Source organism: Pleurodeles waltl, chromosome 3_1 (genome assembly GCF_031143425.1).
Source record: "Pleurodeles waltl isolate 20211129_DDA chromosome 3_1, aPleWal1.hap1.20221129, whole genome shotgun sequence".
NCBI classification, from domain to species: domain Eukaryota; kingdom Metazoa; phylum Chordata; class Amphibia; order Caudata; family Salamandridae; genus Pleurodeles; species Pleurodeles waltl.
In genome coordinates this window covers 1,654,994,644-1,655,010,512 of record NC_090440.1, presented here as the reverse complement: position 1 = coordinate 1,655,010,512, position 15,869 = coordinate 1,654,994,644, and the positions used below count along the sequence as shown (strand labels likewise).

Below are 15,869 nucleotides of genomic sequence, written 5' to 3'. Positions count from 1 at the left end.
CAGTTCCACAACAATGCATACTTTAGAAAAAACAAAAGAACACAATAAATAAAGAAATTCTAATTCCCAACACCCCTTCCGAGGCCAGTGCCAACGGGTGCCCAGCCACCAGCACTGTAATGCAATAAAACATAATTATGTAACAGTGTTTAATTGCAGTCACTGTTCAGTTGAAGGTTGAGAGTAAGATGGCAACAGTATATCTAGTCAAGAAGGAGTCCCTCATGGCCAGTCTGCTGCTGGAATTAGAGGACCCACAGCTGACCTACTGGTAAGGAGTACTTACAGAACTTTCTGCGGGCCAGTTCATCGCACAGCTAGGGCCAGCATCCAGGTGGCAGGTGACCTACTTAACTTGCTCATACTATGGCAACCTAAACCAAGCGGTCTGTGGACATGGGGATGATGAGTGGGCCCCTTTGTAATAAGGACAGTGCTTGGGCCAGGTGCACTTCTGAGGCAGCATTATTGAGTCTTTCAGCCTCACCAAAAAGGGGGGGAGGCATTGCATTGTGTTGTTCCACCACAGCTACTGCCTGGGCTCTCTCCCTTGCTGCCTGATCTCTTGATGGGTCTACCTTCCGCCTCTGTCAACGGGGCCTGTGGCGTCGCTACACCATCCATCCAGCTCACTCTTCCTCCCCGCAGGGAGCGGGGCAATGCCCAGTGGTCCAGACAGGCCCAGGCCTTCCCAGGGGGTTGCATAGAAGATGATGTGGTCATCGTACCTTATCTTTAGAGTAGCAGACAGCTGAAAAACGTACTTAATATCAAAAGCTCAAAGCTGCCGTCTCACCTGCAAGAATGAGGTCTGCCTTCTCTTTACATCCACGGTATAGTTAGGGTAGATGTTCACATGAGCTGTCGATCATCCAGAGCCCTTTTGCACAGGCCATCTGTAGTTGAAGAAGTGTGCCATCACCGGTCATGGAGGTGCCCAACCTGGCACCGTGTGGGCTCACTCCACAGAAATGGTTGATGTTTTGTCCCCCTAGAACAGTCTGTACAAGTCATTCCTCAAGGTAGAGTTCCATGCTGGGGCCTCTGGTGCATTCTGGCAGACCTAAGATTCTCACATTTTTGCACCAGGAAAGGCCCTCCTGTTCCTCAACTCATTTCTTGAGATAATTCACCTCATCCTGAAGGACCTTGATATGAGAGTCTGCCTCTGTGACTGCCGGCCGGAATGTCGCCAGCTTACACTCTGAGTCCTCCAACCATTCCTTCAACTTCTTATGCTCTTGATGCCTGAGGCCCATGTCAATCCTCAGGGTGTGTATTCTGGGCTTCAGGGAAGACTTAATATCCACGACAGCTTGTAGGATCCCATCAAATTTTCGAGAGTGATCTGGTAGTGTGCTCTCCACCGATGCATCAGTAGAACTCGGAGCCCATTTGCTCCGCCACACACAGGACCTACCCTGGCAGTTCGGGTTGGACTGTTCCCATGGGGAATAGGGCCAATACTGATTTGCATATGGCTGGATTCAAACTGGAATGGCATGGTAAGCAAAAAAACAGTGGATTAGAACAGGTCTGTGACTGGTCAGCATTCCTTCCATCAGCTATTCTTTTTGCATTTGTCTCCATAAGCGGGAAGGGTATGCCCTGACATGGGTCCTATGTGCTCTATGCCACCAGATTCAAGCTAACCTGGCTGATGACGGGTGATACCCAGAAACCGGCCCTGGGATGCTTGTTTTCTAGTCCAGCGAGGACCCGGCCTGGCAGTTTGGGCTGGACTTTCTCAGGGGGGGGAGAGTCAAGACTGATTTGCAATTGGCTAGGTCCAAAGTGGAATGGCGTGGCGAGCAAAAATTGATTGATTCAGGCCCAGATCTGTGACTGGGGGTGAGTGTTTGACATCGTTCAGAATTCCATCTATCATCTGTTCTTTTTACTTTGAGAAAGTTGACATTTGTTTACTTCAGCCATTTGCTGGCTGCCTGTCTCTAATCACTTGTCTAGGGTGGGTGACAGCTGGGCTTTGTGTATTTCCCCTAGGCAGCAGCACACAATGGGAGCTTAGTTGGGTCTTGATGGGCCATCCTGGGAGGATGGGAGGAAAGGGCTGGGCACAGCCTCACTTGCACCGGAATAGGCCATGTCCACACACAAGGAGTTGCATAACCCCCTGTAATGAGTCTGGAGCCAGGGCATGACGGGTAGGGACTCTGTTCACTTCAAAGGCATGTCTTTGAAGTCTCCCCCAATTCAAAGGCACAACTGGGTATAAGAACACAGACCGCAGACCCCACTGCTTCGTTCTACTTCAGGACCTGTGGATACTCTGCTAGGAAGAAGGACTGCTGTGCTGCTGAAAGGACCGTCACCTTGCTGGACTGCTACTATGAAGGAGCTGCTGCCTTGCTGCCCTCTTTATTGGTGAAGAAGAACTGGGCCTGGAACCCTTCTTAAACCTAGTACCCTAGAGTGACTCAAGCGGCTAGTCTGCTGACCTCCCGATCTGAGCCTCATGCTCAGGCTGAGCCACAGGCTCCTCACAGCTCCTAGGGCCGTCTTCAACAATCTCCTGACCCCCTAGAGGTGCCTCTCAGGTCCTGGGCAGTCCGAAGAGGTTTTTCAGCTCTTTATGTCAAGCTTTTGGGCTCTTTGCAAATGCGCACCTGGCTCTTTGCACTGGAACCTTGTCATTGGCCTAGAAGTCTAGCGTGAGCAGCCAAAAGTCCATCTCTTTAGGCAGAAAGTACAGCTCTTTATGCCACTCAGACCATCACTATTGATGCTCTCCTTGCTTCCTTCAAACTTCTTCGCTGCAAACAGGATTCTTGACACAATTATTGAGAAGGTAAAACTTCAGCGGAACTAATCTGGGACTGTATTTGACCTATGCTCCATTGCGGTTGGCTTGAACTTTTGACTTTCACCTGGTCCAGCTGACCAGATAGCCGCATATTCATAACTCCTGCGCTTCTTATAAGATTTTTGTCGTTTTAGTCTTGTCTTATTTATTAAATGTTGCAAGTAATTTACACACTGCCTCTGAGTTAAGCCTCACTGCTGTGCGCCAAGCTACCAGAGGGTGAGCACAGGTTCATTTAGGGTTTGCCTGACACTTACCATGATTAGAGTTGTGGTTGCTGTATGTCCTGAGTTCATACCCCAGTCAACCAGTAACACAGTTTCTAACAGCATCGCAAGCCCTCGTCAATGGGATCCTCGGCGACGACGTAGGACCTCGCATCGCAGACTCCGCGCACTTCAAAACCAACTCACCAATTGGGCTGTGCAATGCATCTGCAAACCAGGATTTAAGGTACTCTGTTGAGTGGGGCTATCTGGGTCTCTGTATCTGGCCCATGCTCCATCGTGAGCGGCCCGAAACTGTAACTTTGTCCCAGTCTGGCGTGACCAGATATCCACAGTTAGGCGCTTGTGTTTTTTGGAGCTATTTTCACTAAAATCTTTAAGACTGCATATCTCCAGTTCTACTGACTGTCATTTTGGTCTTCTTTTATCTTTTTTTAAATATCAGTGTTTCTATCATGGTATGCAATCCTTTTTGTGCAGTATTTTTCACTTTATTACTGTTTGAAGTGTTGCACAAATACTTACACATTACCTCTAAGTGAAGTCTGACTGCTCTGTGCCAAGCTACCAGAGGGTTGAGCACAGGTTAATTTAGGGTTGGCTTGTACCTCGGCCTGACCAGAATTGCTGTTGCTTGACTGGGTCTCACACCCCAGTCAACCAGCACTCTAATTTCGTAAATTGACTATGTACAGTGCTAGAGGCAATGTCAAGACCCTGAACCAGAAAGTCATAATATGTTTTTCCACCCAAGGTTTGAGCCAATTTTCGAAGAAAGTTCTTTAGAGTATTTGGACAGACATGTGGAGTAACTATTATGAATCTTTGTGCTTAAGCCCAATTGGTGACTTTAAGCGTGTAACTCAATAATAAGCATTTCTGTGGATACTGGTCAATTTTATGCACTTTTTATGAGAAAAGTTATTTGTTCAGTGCACGTATACTGGAAAGGATAGATAGTGCAGGTGATTCAGAAACAGATTTTGGAGAGTAATGGGTAATTCTACTCCACTGAGTGGCAGAAGGAGTATAGTAGGCGGTGACAGGGTTTAATGCACTGTCGAACGTTTTGAACAACCCGCTAAATTCCAATGCAAATAGCAGAAGGGTACACAATTTAGATGAAAAGCCACCAGTTTAGATGTACATTAATACATTTACATGGTGTGTGATATATAACACATCTCACATAAGCTTTAACATGAGCAAGTACACTAGCGGCATTCAATCTCACTTCATCATGACCAGCTCATGTGTCAGAACCTCACCCAATGCTTTCTATAGAAAACCCACAGCAGCCAATCACTACTGCAGCCAAACAAACAGGTCCACTTCTTAGAGTGCCAAAATGCTGCACTAATGTCAACTGTGTGCTAAATAAATGTAAGACCACATAACATGCCATAATCATAGATGAAATTAATGTAAAGGGCGATGGTTCCTTTTTTTGCAGGTGACCAAGAACTGAGAAGGGAAGTGTAAACACAGCTTTGATTGTATAACCCTTGAAAAATGAGCATTCCATGGTAGAATGTAATTTTTAAATATGTTAATAGTGATCTAATCAAGGTACAGTTCTAATGACAATAATCTATTAATAATACATTATGTAGAGCTTTCTTATAGATGTGTAGCGAGTACTTCAAACCACATTTCAAATACCTCTAAGAGCTGTAAATGAAAGATGTTATTGATCAAACCACATACGTCATATGAAAAAAATTATCACATACAACAAGCTAAACATGTACCTAGTGTTTATTCGTACATGAATGGTGGTATGGAATGTAAGTAGTGATTGCTCCAGTACCTTTCCAGATACTGGTTTCTGGAGATTTTCTTTCAAATAAATATTTTTTCCTGTCTCCACCATGTTGATTGTGTGATTTATTAAAGCTTTGATGCATTTGTTGTCTGTGTGTAGTAACAAGAATACTTTTAATGTTTATCTTTCAGATTGGTTTTACCCCTAATCTGCAGGGAAATGGTGGAGCTGTTGGACAGAAGTAGCAGTTTGGTGAATCATACCTCCTTAGCAAACTATGCATTTCTCTACGGAGTCTTCCCTGCAGCGCCTGGAGTGGCAATCTTTGCAAATCATTTCAATATGGAAGTAGAACTTGTACGTAAGACTTTTGTATTTGTATGTAGCTGTTTGGCAGTTGTTTAACATGGACGTAGGCACTTTGTTGGATAAAGTGCATTTTTCTTAAGATATTGTTTCGGCTCACCCAATAAGTCATGGATGTGTTAACAGTGATGCATTGAAAGACTACAGTATACTGACTGTACAGTGCTTGCCAAAGTTTACAGTTGAAACCTGTTACCAAAATAATGTATCATAAAAAATGGTTAAAAGCGGATACAATATGGAATAGATGAGCATCTTAATAATGATAGGAGACCAATGCCCAATAGGCCAGTATTTAGGACAATATATGTATGTTACACAACATTTTTGCAAAGATATCATGACCTACATTCAAGCATATAAATACACATGCACACTTGCACTTCATATGTTGTCCTTGTTGGTAATCCTGGTATCAGCCTGGGTAATGTGAACACAAGTGTTTCACAACATTCTGCTGTTTTTTTCTCATTTGTGGTATCTCTAAGTATCATGAGTCTTATTGCTTTTAGGCCAAAGCCTACCAAACCGCTGTTGCGGAGATATATTGGGGACATGCTGAAAGTTCCCTAGGGATGCATTCCACCCACTGTTTACCGTTTGTTTTGTAACTCACATTTGCTCACCTTCTATTTGCTGTCCAGCGTGTCTTTGTCCCTCCCTTGGAGCATAGCCTGTTTACTACCCCTCTGATTGGTTCCTTGTATCCTTCCCCGAGTGCTCACCTATTTTGAACCCTTTTTTTCTTTTTTGTGAGGCGCTCGATGGGAGTACATGTGTTTTCATTTGTCTCCCTTGTACCCTAGTTCACAACAATAAACACACTATATTTCTTTCAATAGGTTTCCTGCCACCTATCTTTCTGCTTGACTGATTTTACTCATCCCTGGCACTACTAATTCATCAATCATGCATACCTATGGGGACCATTGTTCTTTCTACAAGCTTGTTTATATTGTGGCCAATGCTCTTTACCAATAGTATAACGTAAACAATCCCCTTCCTCAATTTCGTGCCCATGCCATAGACACTGGAAGTAAGGGAGTTAATCAACATACTGGAGTTCAGAAGTCAAATGATCAATAAAGAGGACTTTAAATGTTGTTTTTATCTTGTCACATTTGCTGTGTATTCAAAGACAAAGGTGAAGTGTCAGGCTCTTTTTAAAGGGAGCTTGGTGTTAACTTATCTTTCATGGACTAGAAAAAGTGAGAGGATTTATTTTACAGTCTTGCTGGGTATTGGGAGCACGAAATGACTGTAGGTTTTTCTTTTCGTCTAGCACACAACACATTGAAATGCCTGTAAATGACCTGTACAAATAATTCAGAATATATCAGAATTAGGAAAGCACAAACAAAGCACACGTTTTTGTCTTTCTGAAGTGTGGTGGAAACAAAGTTTGAAATATGATCAAAACAAAATAGTACACTAGGTGATGCCGATTTCCACCCTTTATCATTTGTGTGCTATATAGTTTTATTGGTAAAACTGCATGGCTGTGTAAATGGAAAGATCATTTCAAAAGAACATGCACTGCATGTAATGACAGTGCACCACCATACTTTGCTTTAGTAATATATGTGCACAATGTACTCTAAAATGTACTACCTGTGCAGTACTACACCCTTCACACTATCCTGCTGAATAGATTGGCAGCAGTTGTTTTTTTGTGTGACATATGGATTGACTTCAGTGACGTAAATTAATGGCAGCATCCCACTCTGAAAATGAATCCAGCACCACTGGCGCATGCCAGTTGCGAAATGTCAATTCATGCATGAACCCTTGCTGGTACACATCTTTTCAGCTATCCAGTTTTCACACATCTCTTAAAAGAAGCAGCATACTGTAATTTAAATAGCGTTTACTCAGATATCTGGCAATCGCTTTTGCTTCACATCTCCACAGAATATTACAACAGATTTTAATAGGATCAGCTGAAAATGGTGCAGGGACACATTCAGAGGACTTTTTCACAAGTATCTGAAACTACACAGTGAAATGACAAAGTGCAATAAAGAAAGTATGTGCACAGACATTACAAACGACTGTTAGAAGAACCAACCAAAATGCTCTTTTTATCAGCAACACCTATAGTGAATGTTTCCACAAAGTGGGGGAGAGTCTTTGTCAGAGAGTTTTTATACCACTTGCTAACTTAGCATAGCCTGTTTATAATAATTTCTAATTTCCTAATGTTTATATATGAGAGACCAGATGAATAAGGAGACTGTGAGACCCGAAATGCCATTTCATTCAAATTCAGTAACCAGGTTACATCCTGTGAACAATAGACTCGCTAAAGGTAGCGACAGCAAGCAGGGAAGTCTTACCTCGGAGTGTGGTAGAAAGACAGCATCTCAGATGCAGCATAGTTTAGAATGGTCAAATCTGTATCTCTTATAGAGACTAAGGGCATACGTTAGACGGTAGAATGGAATGAACCCTCAAATTAACTACATGGTTTGCAGTCCACATCATTTACATATGTCAATTCACCTACATCCCCCTGGCCCTTGATCCCCACCCTGCTGGCATCAATGCAGTCCTTGGCCGTACCAATGGTCACATCTTTTTGACTGCTAGGAAAATGTTTGTGAATACTCATGGTATACAACATCACTAAATACCTGTAGCAAAGCCCATAGGTGCCAAAGGTCAAACCTATTGGCTTTGCCAATGCTTGTTTGAGTGAGTAACCCTGTTCCTTTACTTTTTTTTGCTTCTTTGAATCAACGTATCTGTTGCAATACCGTTTGCCACTAAATCTTACCCAAGATAGGCAGATAGTCTCTACCTATCTATCAGTAGTCTGTTGTCTCTCACGGATAAAACCATTTTTTGTGTTTTTTGTGTTTAAGTAAGTTTGTTACTGTCAGGAATCGTTTTAGTCCGACCATCTTAGTTTGTCTGCCATTTGTAAAATGTTTAGCAAATGTAGTCACCCCAAGTTATTGTGAGTGAACTTGGATTACAATTGTTATTTTTGTATTTAGTGCTTCACTATTTTTCACTAAAAGTATGTTATTGTGAAAACGTATTGATATACTTTCACATTGTCATTGTTGTCTTAGAAATGTTTTAATACTTAAGTGTGAAACATTTTGTGACATATAATAAATTGGCAACACATTTTTTATTTGCTGGAAATTTCACTTGTAGTTAAATTTGTGCGCAATTTTACAAACTGCAAAGAAAAATGATAAGGATGGGAAATGAAGGGCCAAAAGCCCATATATCCCATTTGCGCCCAAATATGTATTTATTTTACAAATACATACATACTGCTGTTAATTTGCCATTTGGAAGACGAGTGCCTAATTGTTTTTTATGTTTTCTGACAGGATCTTTTCAGAAGACAGAGAGAAGCTATTGCTTCAAAAATGTGATTTTATTGAACACAGATGAGCACAGCAATTTCAGCTTTTACCAGTTTGCTTACTTCATTTTTTTTTATTTTCTTTGCAGATAACCTCAGGTATGGTGATAAGCACTTTTGTCTCTGCTCCCATAATGTACGTCTCTGCTTGGTTATTGACTATTCCTTCCATGGATCCCAAGCCATTGGTGGCAGCCCTTCAGAATGTTAGTTTCGATATAAGCATCGTCAGTCTGGTGTCCCTGGTAAGAATTCTTGACAAGTGAACCTGGTTCTAAATTGTGATTAGGTAACTAGTTCATAAAGTCGTCTAACATATCTGCATGAGTGATTTGCAGACCCAGTCCTAAATCACATTCTGGATAATTTTAAGATGTTCATAATTCCCTGACATTTAAATGTGCCACTTAGCATTATGCAGATTCCCCGTATTGTGGAAATCCAATGTATGCGATAGTATGCAATTTCATAAATACCTTTTTCCCTCTACATTGAAGAGATGTGAGGTACTTGTCAGATTCACTAAATCTAATGAGGAATAGTTATGGTGCTCTTTTACGCACTTCGTGCACAAGTAAACTCAGCTTTCGAGGTTCCAGTTTTGGATCGTTCAGTAAGTGTGGGAAAACACCACAGATTTTCCAGGATGTTTGGGAAGAGACTACTTATCATCAAAAATTATTTCCTTTGGAAAATAACTGGAGCCAGATGTACGGTTGAGATGTTTGTATTGTAAGGGGTTCACTGTATGGTGATAAAAGGACAGACAGGCAGGATCAAGCATTCGTTCTGGTAATGAGGAAGGCCTGCACTGTGGTATACACTTTTCCATAACTGTGCATATGGTTTCCTCTCTGTCTGCTTAAGGCAACATGTGTAGTGCACTGGAAACTCCAGATGGTCGAGTAGGTAGGTTCCTTAAATGCATCTTCAGTGTATCTTTATGAAGGCATTTTCAACATCCACGCTAATGCTGATATGGCACATCATTCATTTTAACATAATTTAAATGTGCCACTGCTGACAGCCTAGGAGTGCTTGCATTATTACATGTATAAAGTGTTTTAACGGTCACAAATCCCCAGATTCTGTAAATCTGAGATTTTGCAACCACTTAAACACTTTTGGAATATATTAAACCTAATTAAAAATTCGGAAATGTTTCCCAAATCTTTAAATCAGTTAAACAGTTAATAAGGAGTCTGTATTTAGAAGGGGCATGATTAGGGTGTCCCATCCAAATACCGGTTCCTTATGCTATGTATTCAAGTTTTGCATACCAAATACAGTCCTAAAACGTTGATATTTTACTGACAGCTCAAAGAAGGTGGGTAAGCCATTCACAAATCGAAGGGGTCTTCAAGGGACCCTTTTTCACTTTTTTAATATGGGAAAAATGCTTTAGGAGTAGGCAGCAACCTATGGGACAACTGCCCACTCCTAAAGAGGATTTGTGCAACTTGTCATATTTTTTAAACACATCCAGTTTTCCCTTAAGGAAAACGGACTGAATGTTAAAGAAAAAAGATTGCTTTATTTAAAACCAGTCACAGACATTCTGATTGGCTGACCCCAGCAGGCCACCATCTCTGTAATTGTGGCCAATTGTAGCCATTGATTATGTTTCAGTACATTGAGAACCGACTTATTAGTAAATAGGTTGATTCACAAAATACGAATGTATGTAGTAGAAGTAGGACCACTTGCCAAATCTATTTTATTAAATTCCAAATAGGAAACTACAAATTGTGAATCGTTATTAGTCACAATTTATGATTTACTATTTGGAATCTTTGTACATGAGACCCAGGGTTTTTATTGCTAACCAAATATGAAATAATCCTGTGCAAATAATTTGACATTGATTTCCAAATAGACGGTAAGAAGTGAGAGACAATCATATATGGAAGATATGTACTTTTTGTAAACATCACAATGGTTTCTTGATCCAAGGATAATTGAAGTACCACCTGATGTATTGGCTTTAAATACTTTCATGTTTAGTATTATGTTTGCAAATATCTGTTCGTAATCCAGTAATACCAGCCTTAATGGGTAAATTCTGAAACATTGTCAGAAACTCCATGATACATAGTAGAGCCGGTATTTGAGAAGCTGCTTCACTCGTTACATTTCCATATTTTTTAAAAACGTTTCCAGACTAGCTGATAGGAGTGGTCCCCTTCCAAATAAAAAATATTGTTAATATTTAATTAATGTATTTTAAAATTCCTCTGGTTTGTGTGGGATTTCTGCTTATGACTTTGGATCAGTGAGGCACTGTATTGAGATTCCCAAATCCTTGCCTGCAGTGATGTAAAACTGCCCAAAATACTGTTTGTGTGGTTATTATTTGCCTTGATGATTCTATAAAAGACATTAGTTTATCCTTTGGCTTAAGGCCTAGTTGGTCACAGGTCTGCTTCTTTTAGTATGTACTTATCTATTTCATGTACTAATTTATTTGGGAAATTTCTAGCATGCTCTAAGTCTAAATGTTTGAACTCGCTTCCTAAAGTCAAAATACATGCTAATAGTGCCTTTTACGCCATGTTAACTGCTTCCCCCTCCGTATCCCATATCATATTGCATGTTGATTTAATTTTTCCTCCATTATTTTATCAGTTCTATATATAGGTAGGGTCGATTAAGCATCTAGGCTGCACTCTCAAACCTGCATCACAGTCTTGCAAGATTAACTGCGCAGTCTCATCAGATGAACCATTTGTTGTATTGAGATAGGTAGGCAGTGTGGCAATTTTCACTGCTCTGTAGAAAACAGAGCAGGAAATATCAGAGGTAGTCATTGAAAAGGCACATTATGATAGACTTGGTTGCATTTGATCATACATCTTTACAGTTCACAGTACTCTGACAATACAATTGAAGATTATTCCATAGCATCTTGAGCTGGCATCAACTTAAATTTCACAGGAATTCTCAACACTCTGTGTAACCTCCCTCCTAGAGTCCTGTAACCCAGACTCGTATGGCCTAATGTGAAACATTCGTAATAACAAAAATGTCCTAAAAGCAGAAGTTTGTCTTGAGAAACTAAATATCAGTCGTGCTCATGTCCTGGGACGAGTCTCCCCGTGTGTGGGGGGTATTTAGCCTTATATGCTTGCCCATGCCTGCTTTACTTTGCATGGTGGCCCTGGGGAAAGAGTTTAGTGACAGCTGCCCAGCTCTGAATGACTTTAGTGATCAGTCGTTGTGGCCCAGCAGCAGGGTGTTGAATGGCATTCCAGATCAAGGGTTTGCAGTAGCGGAGCCAGTTGAGGCCCCACATGTGCAAACTCTCCTGTTTCTCCGCCTCTAAATGGGGTGATGAAACTGCAAGTATGGTAGGTCAGGTTAGTTCCCAATCTATGAAGTTTCGTTCACTCCCCCAAACTGTAAATGAAGTCCTAGGTGCAGATACAGAATATAAACTCATGCAAAACTGTTATTACAGTACACACCAGCCTTGTGTAAAATCTCAAGAGGGCCTTAAGGTCCACAGAGTGCCAAGGCCCTCACGAACAAAAATTTAAATCAGCTGTTCTCTATGAGATCAACAGAACAGTTTTGATTGAGTTGAGGGGGAAAGTTCACTAAACTGATTATCACACTTTACTATTGATGATAGTGACAGCAGTTGCGATAATGCCAGTTGCAGAAAAAAACGTATTGAAGAATCTTGTTTGTACAGTACGCCTACTATCTTATATTAATGAATTGTATGTATACCGAGCAAAAAAAATCAAACTACTCAAGCTGAAGACATTTTCATGATAATCAAGACATTCGGTCTAAATGTCTTGCAGGAGGTCAGTAAGTTTTATAAGTTGAGCATTTAATTGCCGTTCTTCTCTTCTCTTGTTTGACTTTTTGTGCTCTATGTTATGTGGCATGTGTCTATTAGCTGCACGTTAGTACCTTCACTCGCTGGAAAATATGAACATATATTTTATGTTCCTTTTTACTATTTATGGAAAGTGATTTTCCTTCTCTAGTCCCAGTGAAAAAATGAGGTACTATCCCACATCAGCTTGCCTCTTACTCCTGGACGAATGAACCATGTTTGGTGCCTTTAAGATTGGGAAAGTTTAATACATGTACAAGTTTATACATGTAGTTTAAGTTAGCACAAATGTATGTTGGAGTTGGATGGACATACCTTTATCATGGATAGCTTCCCTGACACACGCTTGTGAAATCCAGTTCATGATTGTAACTTGAGTACATTTTGCAGCTATAGCTGACTTTCCTTTATGTAAAATTATGCCTATCCTGGTTGTTACCTATCAGTATGTGGGGATTCTGTACCCAGGTGCCGTTTGTTCTTGAAGTTGACACCTACAAGCACAGAAATGTTCAGTGAATCAGGAACTACACTTCTGAGCTCACTAAAGGTGCGATTTAAGTTGTTGGCCTCTCATCAATGAATGTGTTCTGTTGTTTGTATAGGTCCACACTAATTGGATTAACACACTAAATAAGAACAAATAATATGGTAAAAACAGTAAGAGATCCGGAAAACTCACTATAGAATTCTTTGGACACTCCCATCTGAAATATGCCCAAACTACCAACTTTCAAAAGAGAGCTGAAAGCTAAATTCTTTAAGCCCCTTAGTGCCTGCCTTGGGACTCCGCCTGCTTTGGGACCTGGCCTCTCCCATGCATATGATGTCATTTATCCCCTGGACTTTACACATGCACTGCACTGTGAAGAGGCCTTGGCAACGTGTTGAAACATTATAAATCCATATATACATCATATGTAGAAATGCTCATATAAATCTGAATTATTATGTGATCCACCCAGCTAGCAAAATGTGTCTGTTTGATTGGTTGCACTCTACACAAGGCAACATGTTTTTTTTTTTTTTTTTAATATAACTGACAAATACCAGGGTGTGGGAGGAAGGAGTACACATTATCAGCCCTCATTCAAAAATATGTCAGTTTTTCTTTTTTTGAAACCGTTGAAACAGCAGGATACTGGCAGGCTCAAGCACATAAAAGCAGGAATATTATATAAATTCGACTATATAATCCTAACCTTTTTCCAAGGTATCACACGTTGACCCTTCTGCTTAGTGGCACTGACTGTAGGGACACAGGAAACACCCCAGTGGGGTGTCAAGAGCATGCTGCTTTCAGGGTGGAATATGCAGAGGGATTAACAGTCCAAGTAACACGTAAAGCGCCCGAGGGGGAAGAACACAATTTTAATGAAGGGTTGTAAATGACCTGCTGCTGCGGTCAATTAAAGCTTTAAGTGGGTGTCCAAACCCTGAAATACTGAAATAGTTTGCTAATTTCTCTTTAAAACTGATATATTTGTTTTCCATGACCCTCTCTGAAGGGTCACCCCAAACCTTCTGCCTTCACCCCCCCCTGTTTTTTTAACTCGTTTTTGTTGGCTTTTAGAACTCTGCGCTTTTCTACTGCTAACCAGTGCTAAAGTGTTTGCGCTCTCCCCCTAAAAGATGGTACAACTGGCTTACACCTAACTGGTATATGTAATCTACTTCCATAATATTTGGTACCACTGGTACCCAGGACCTGTAAATTAAACGCTGCTAGTGGGCAGTAGAACTCATTGTGCCACCCACCAAAAGTAGCCTTTTAAAACAGATCTCAGGCCTGCCATTGCAGCCTGTAATGCAGTTTTAAACTTCCAGTTCGACCTGGCAACGTAAACCTTTTGCCAGGACTAAACATTCCCTTTTAATACATATAAGCCACCCCTACAGTAGGGCCAATACAGCCTACATGGCAGGGTGCATTGTATTTAAAAAGAAGGATGTGTTTTTAAGTTTTACATGTCATAGTTGTGAAAACAATCCTAAATTACTTTTTCACTACTGTAAGCTCTACCTCTTTAATCGAATAAAATTAGGTTACCTTTATACATTTAATAGATGCTAACGTTTGATTAGGACTAGGTAGAAGTGTCCTGTTTGGAATCAAAGGAATCGCAATTGAAAAACCCCTCCTTAATGATAGTTTAATTTTAGATTCCAATTTCGAAAATGCCAATTTTAGAAAGTTTGCATTCTACTGCCCTAAACTTTCTGATGCCCCCGGGAGCTTCCAGCTGCCCAGGCCTCTTAATTGCCCCCCTTCAGGAATGCATATTGGGCCTAGACAGAGACCTAGACAGAGAACAATAGGACCTAGGGCCTAGACAGAGAACAATAGGACCTGGGTGTAGCTGGGAGAGGGTCATCCTGCCAGGATGGGAGTGGCAGAGCTGTTCTCTGTTCCACTTGCATTTCAAAAGACTGCCTTCAGCACACTCACAAAGGAACTTCCTCTTGGAACCTTGGCAGGGGAAGAAAGGAGGAACTTTCTAAAACCAGATGTTGGATTGGGCTAGACCTTTCCCCCACTTTAAAGGGTGACACCAGAAATAAATACCTCCTGTTGTCCACTCATCAGTACTGTATTGGACATGTGAACATTACATAAATAGGATTGCTAGTGTTCCCCATAGGACTGCCCGCCTTCTTGAGGCCTGTCTTTTTCTTCAGAGGCCTGTCCTGCGTTCTGAGAAAGAATATTGTACCTGTCCCCTTCATCCCAGACTAATCTGAGTGACTCCAAGGGCCAGTTGATTGACCTCCTGTTCTGAGCTACAAGAACTAAACCAGATCCAGAGGCCTTCCTGGAACTGGCCATGCCTGGAACTGTAACTGGAAGTGCAACTGAATCTGCTATAGCCCTTCTTGCCAGCCTTTGCTAGAGTGAGTTCCTGATGCCCTAGAGGTACCTCCCAGCTCCAGAACCCTTGTGTGGCATCAGTTGATCTCCTCCTGTGAACTCCTGAATTTTGGAACCCTGCGTATGGGTCTTTGAGAAGGTAACTTTTTTCAGCTGGACTAATCTGGTCCCTGTATCTGGCCCGCACTCCACACTTGTAACTTTGTCCTGGTCCAGTGCACCAAGATACTCACAGTTGGGGTTTTCTGGTTCTTAGTGCTATTTTTACTTAAACATTTAAAATTGCATGTCTTGGGTGCTACTGGATTTTTGTTGTTTTGGTCCCATTTAATTTATACATTTTTTCTCTATTTTGAATAATTGGTGTGGGACATCTCATGTTGTGTTTTCCCTTTGTTACTGTTTGTGTGCCACATAAATACTTAACACAATGCTTCTAAGCTAAGCTTGACTGCATTTTGTGTCAAGCCACAAGAGGGTTAAGCACAGGTTAATTTAGTGACTTTTGTGGTTCACCCTGACAAAGATCATAGTTGTGTCTTGAGAAGGATTTTCATTCTCCTTAATTGTGTGTATATACATATCAAGC

At 41.2% G+C, this 15,869-nt stretch overlaps 1 protein-coding gene across 4 annotated transcripts in view; it reads left to right on the top strand.

Moving 5' to 3' along the window:
* Window positions 1-15,869, top strand: part of GPR155 (G protein-coupled receptor 155) — a 363,043-nt gene that overhangs the window by 192,931 nt on the left and 154,243 nt on the right. For all 4 annotated transcript variants that reach the window (XM_069225375.1, XM_069225377.1, XM_069225374.1 and 1 more), the window contains exons 4-5: window positions 5,008-5,173; window positions 8,654-8,809. In XM_069225375.1, coding sequence (XP_069081476.1) covers window positions 5,008-5,173; window positions 8,654-8,809 — 322 coding nt within the window. The remainder of the gene's footprint in view (window positions 1-5,007; window positions 5,174-8,653; window positions 8,810-15,869) is intronic.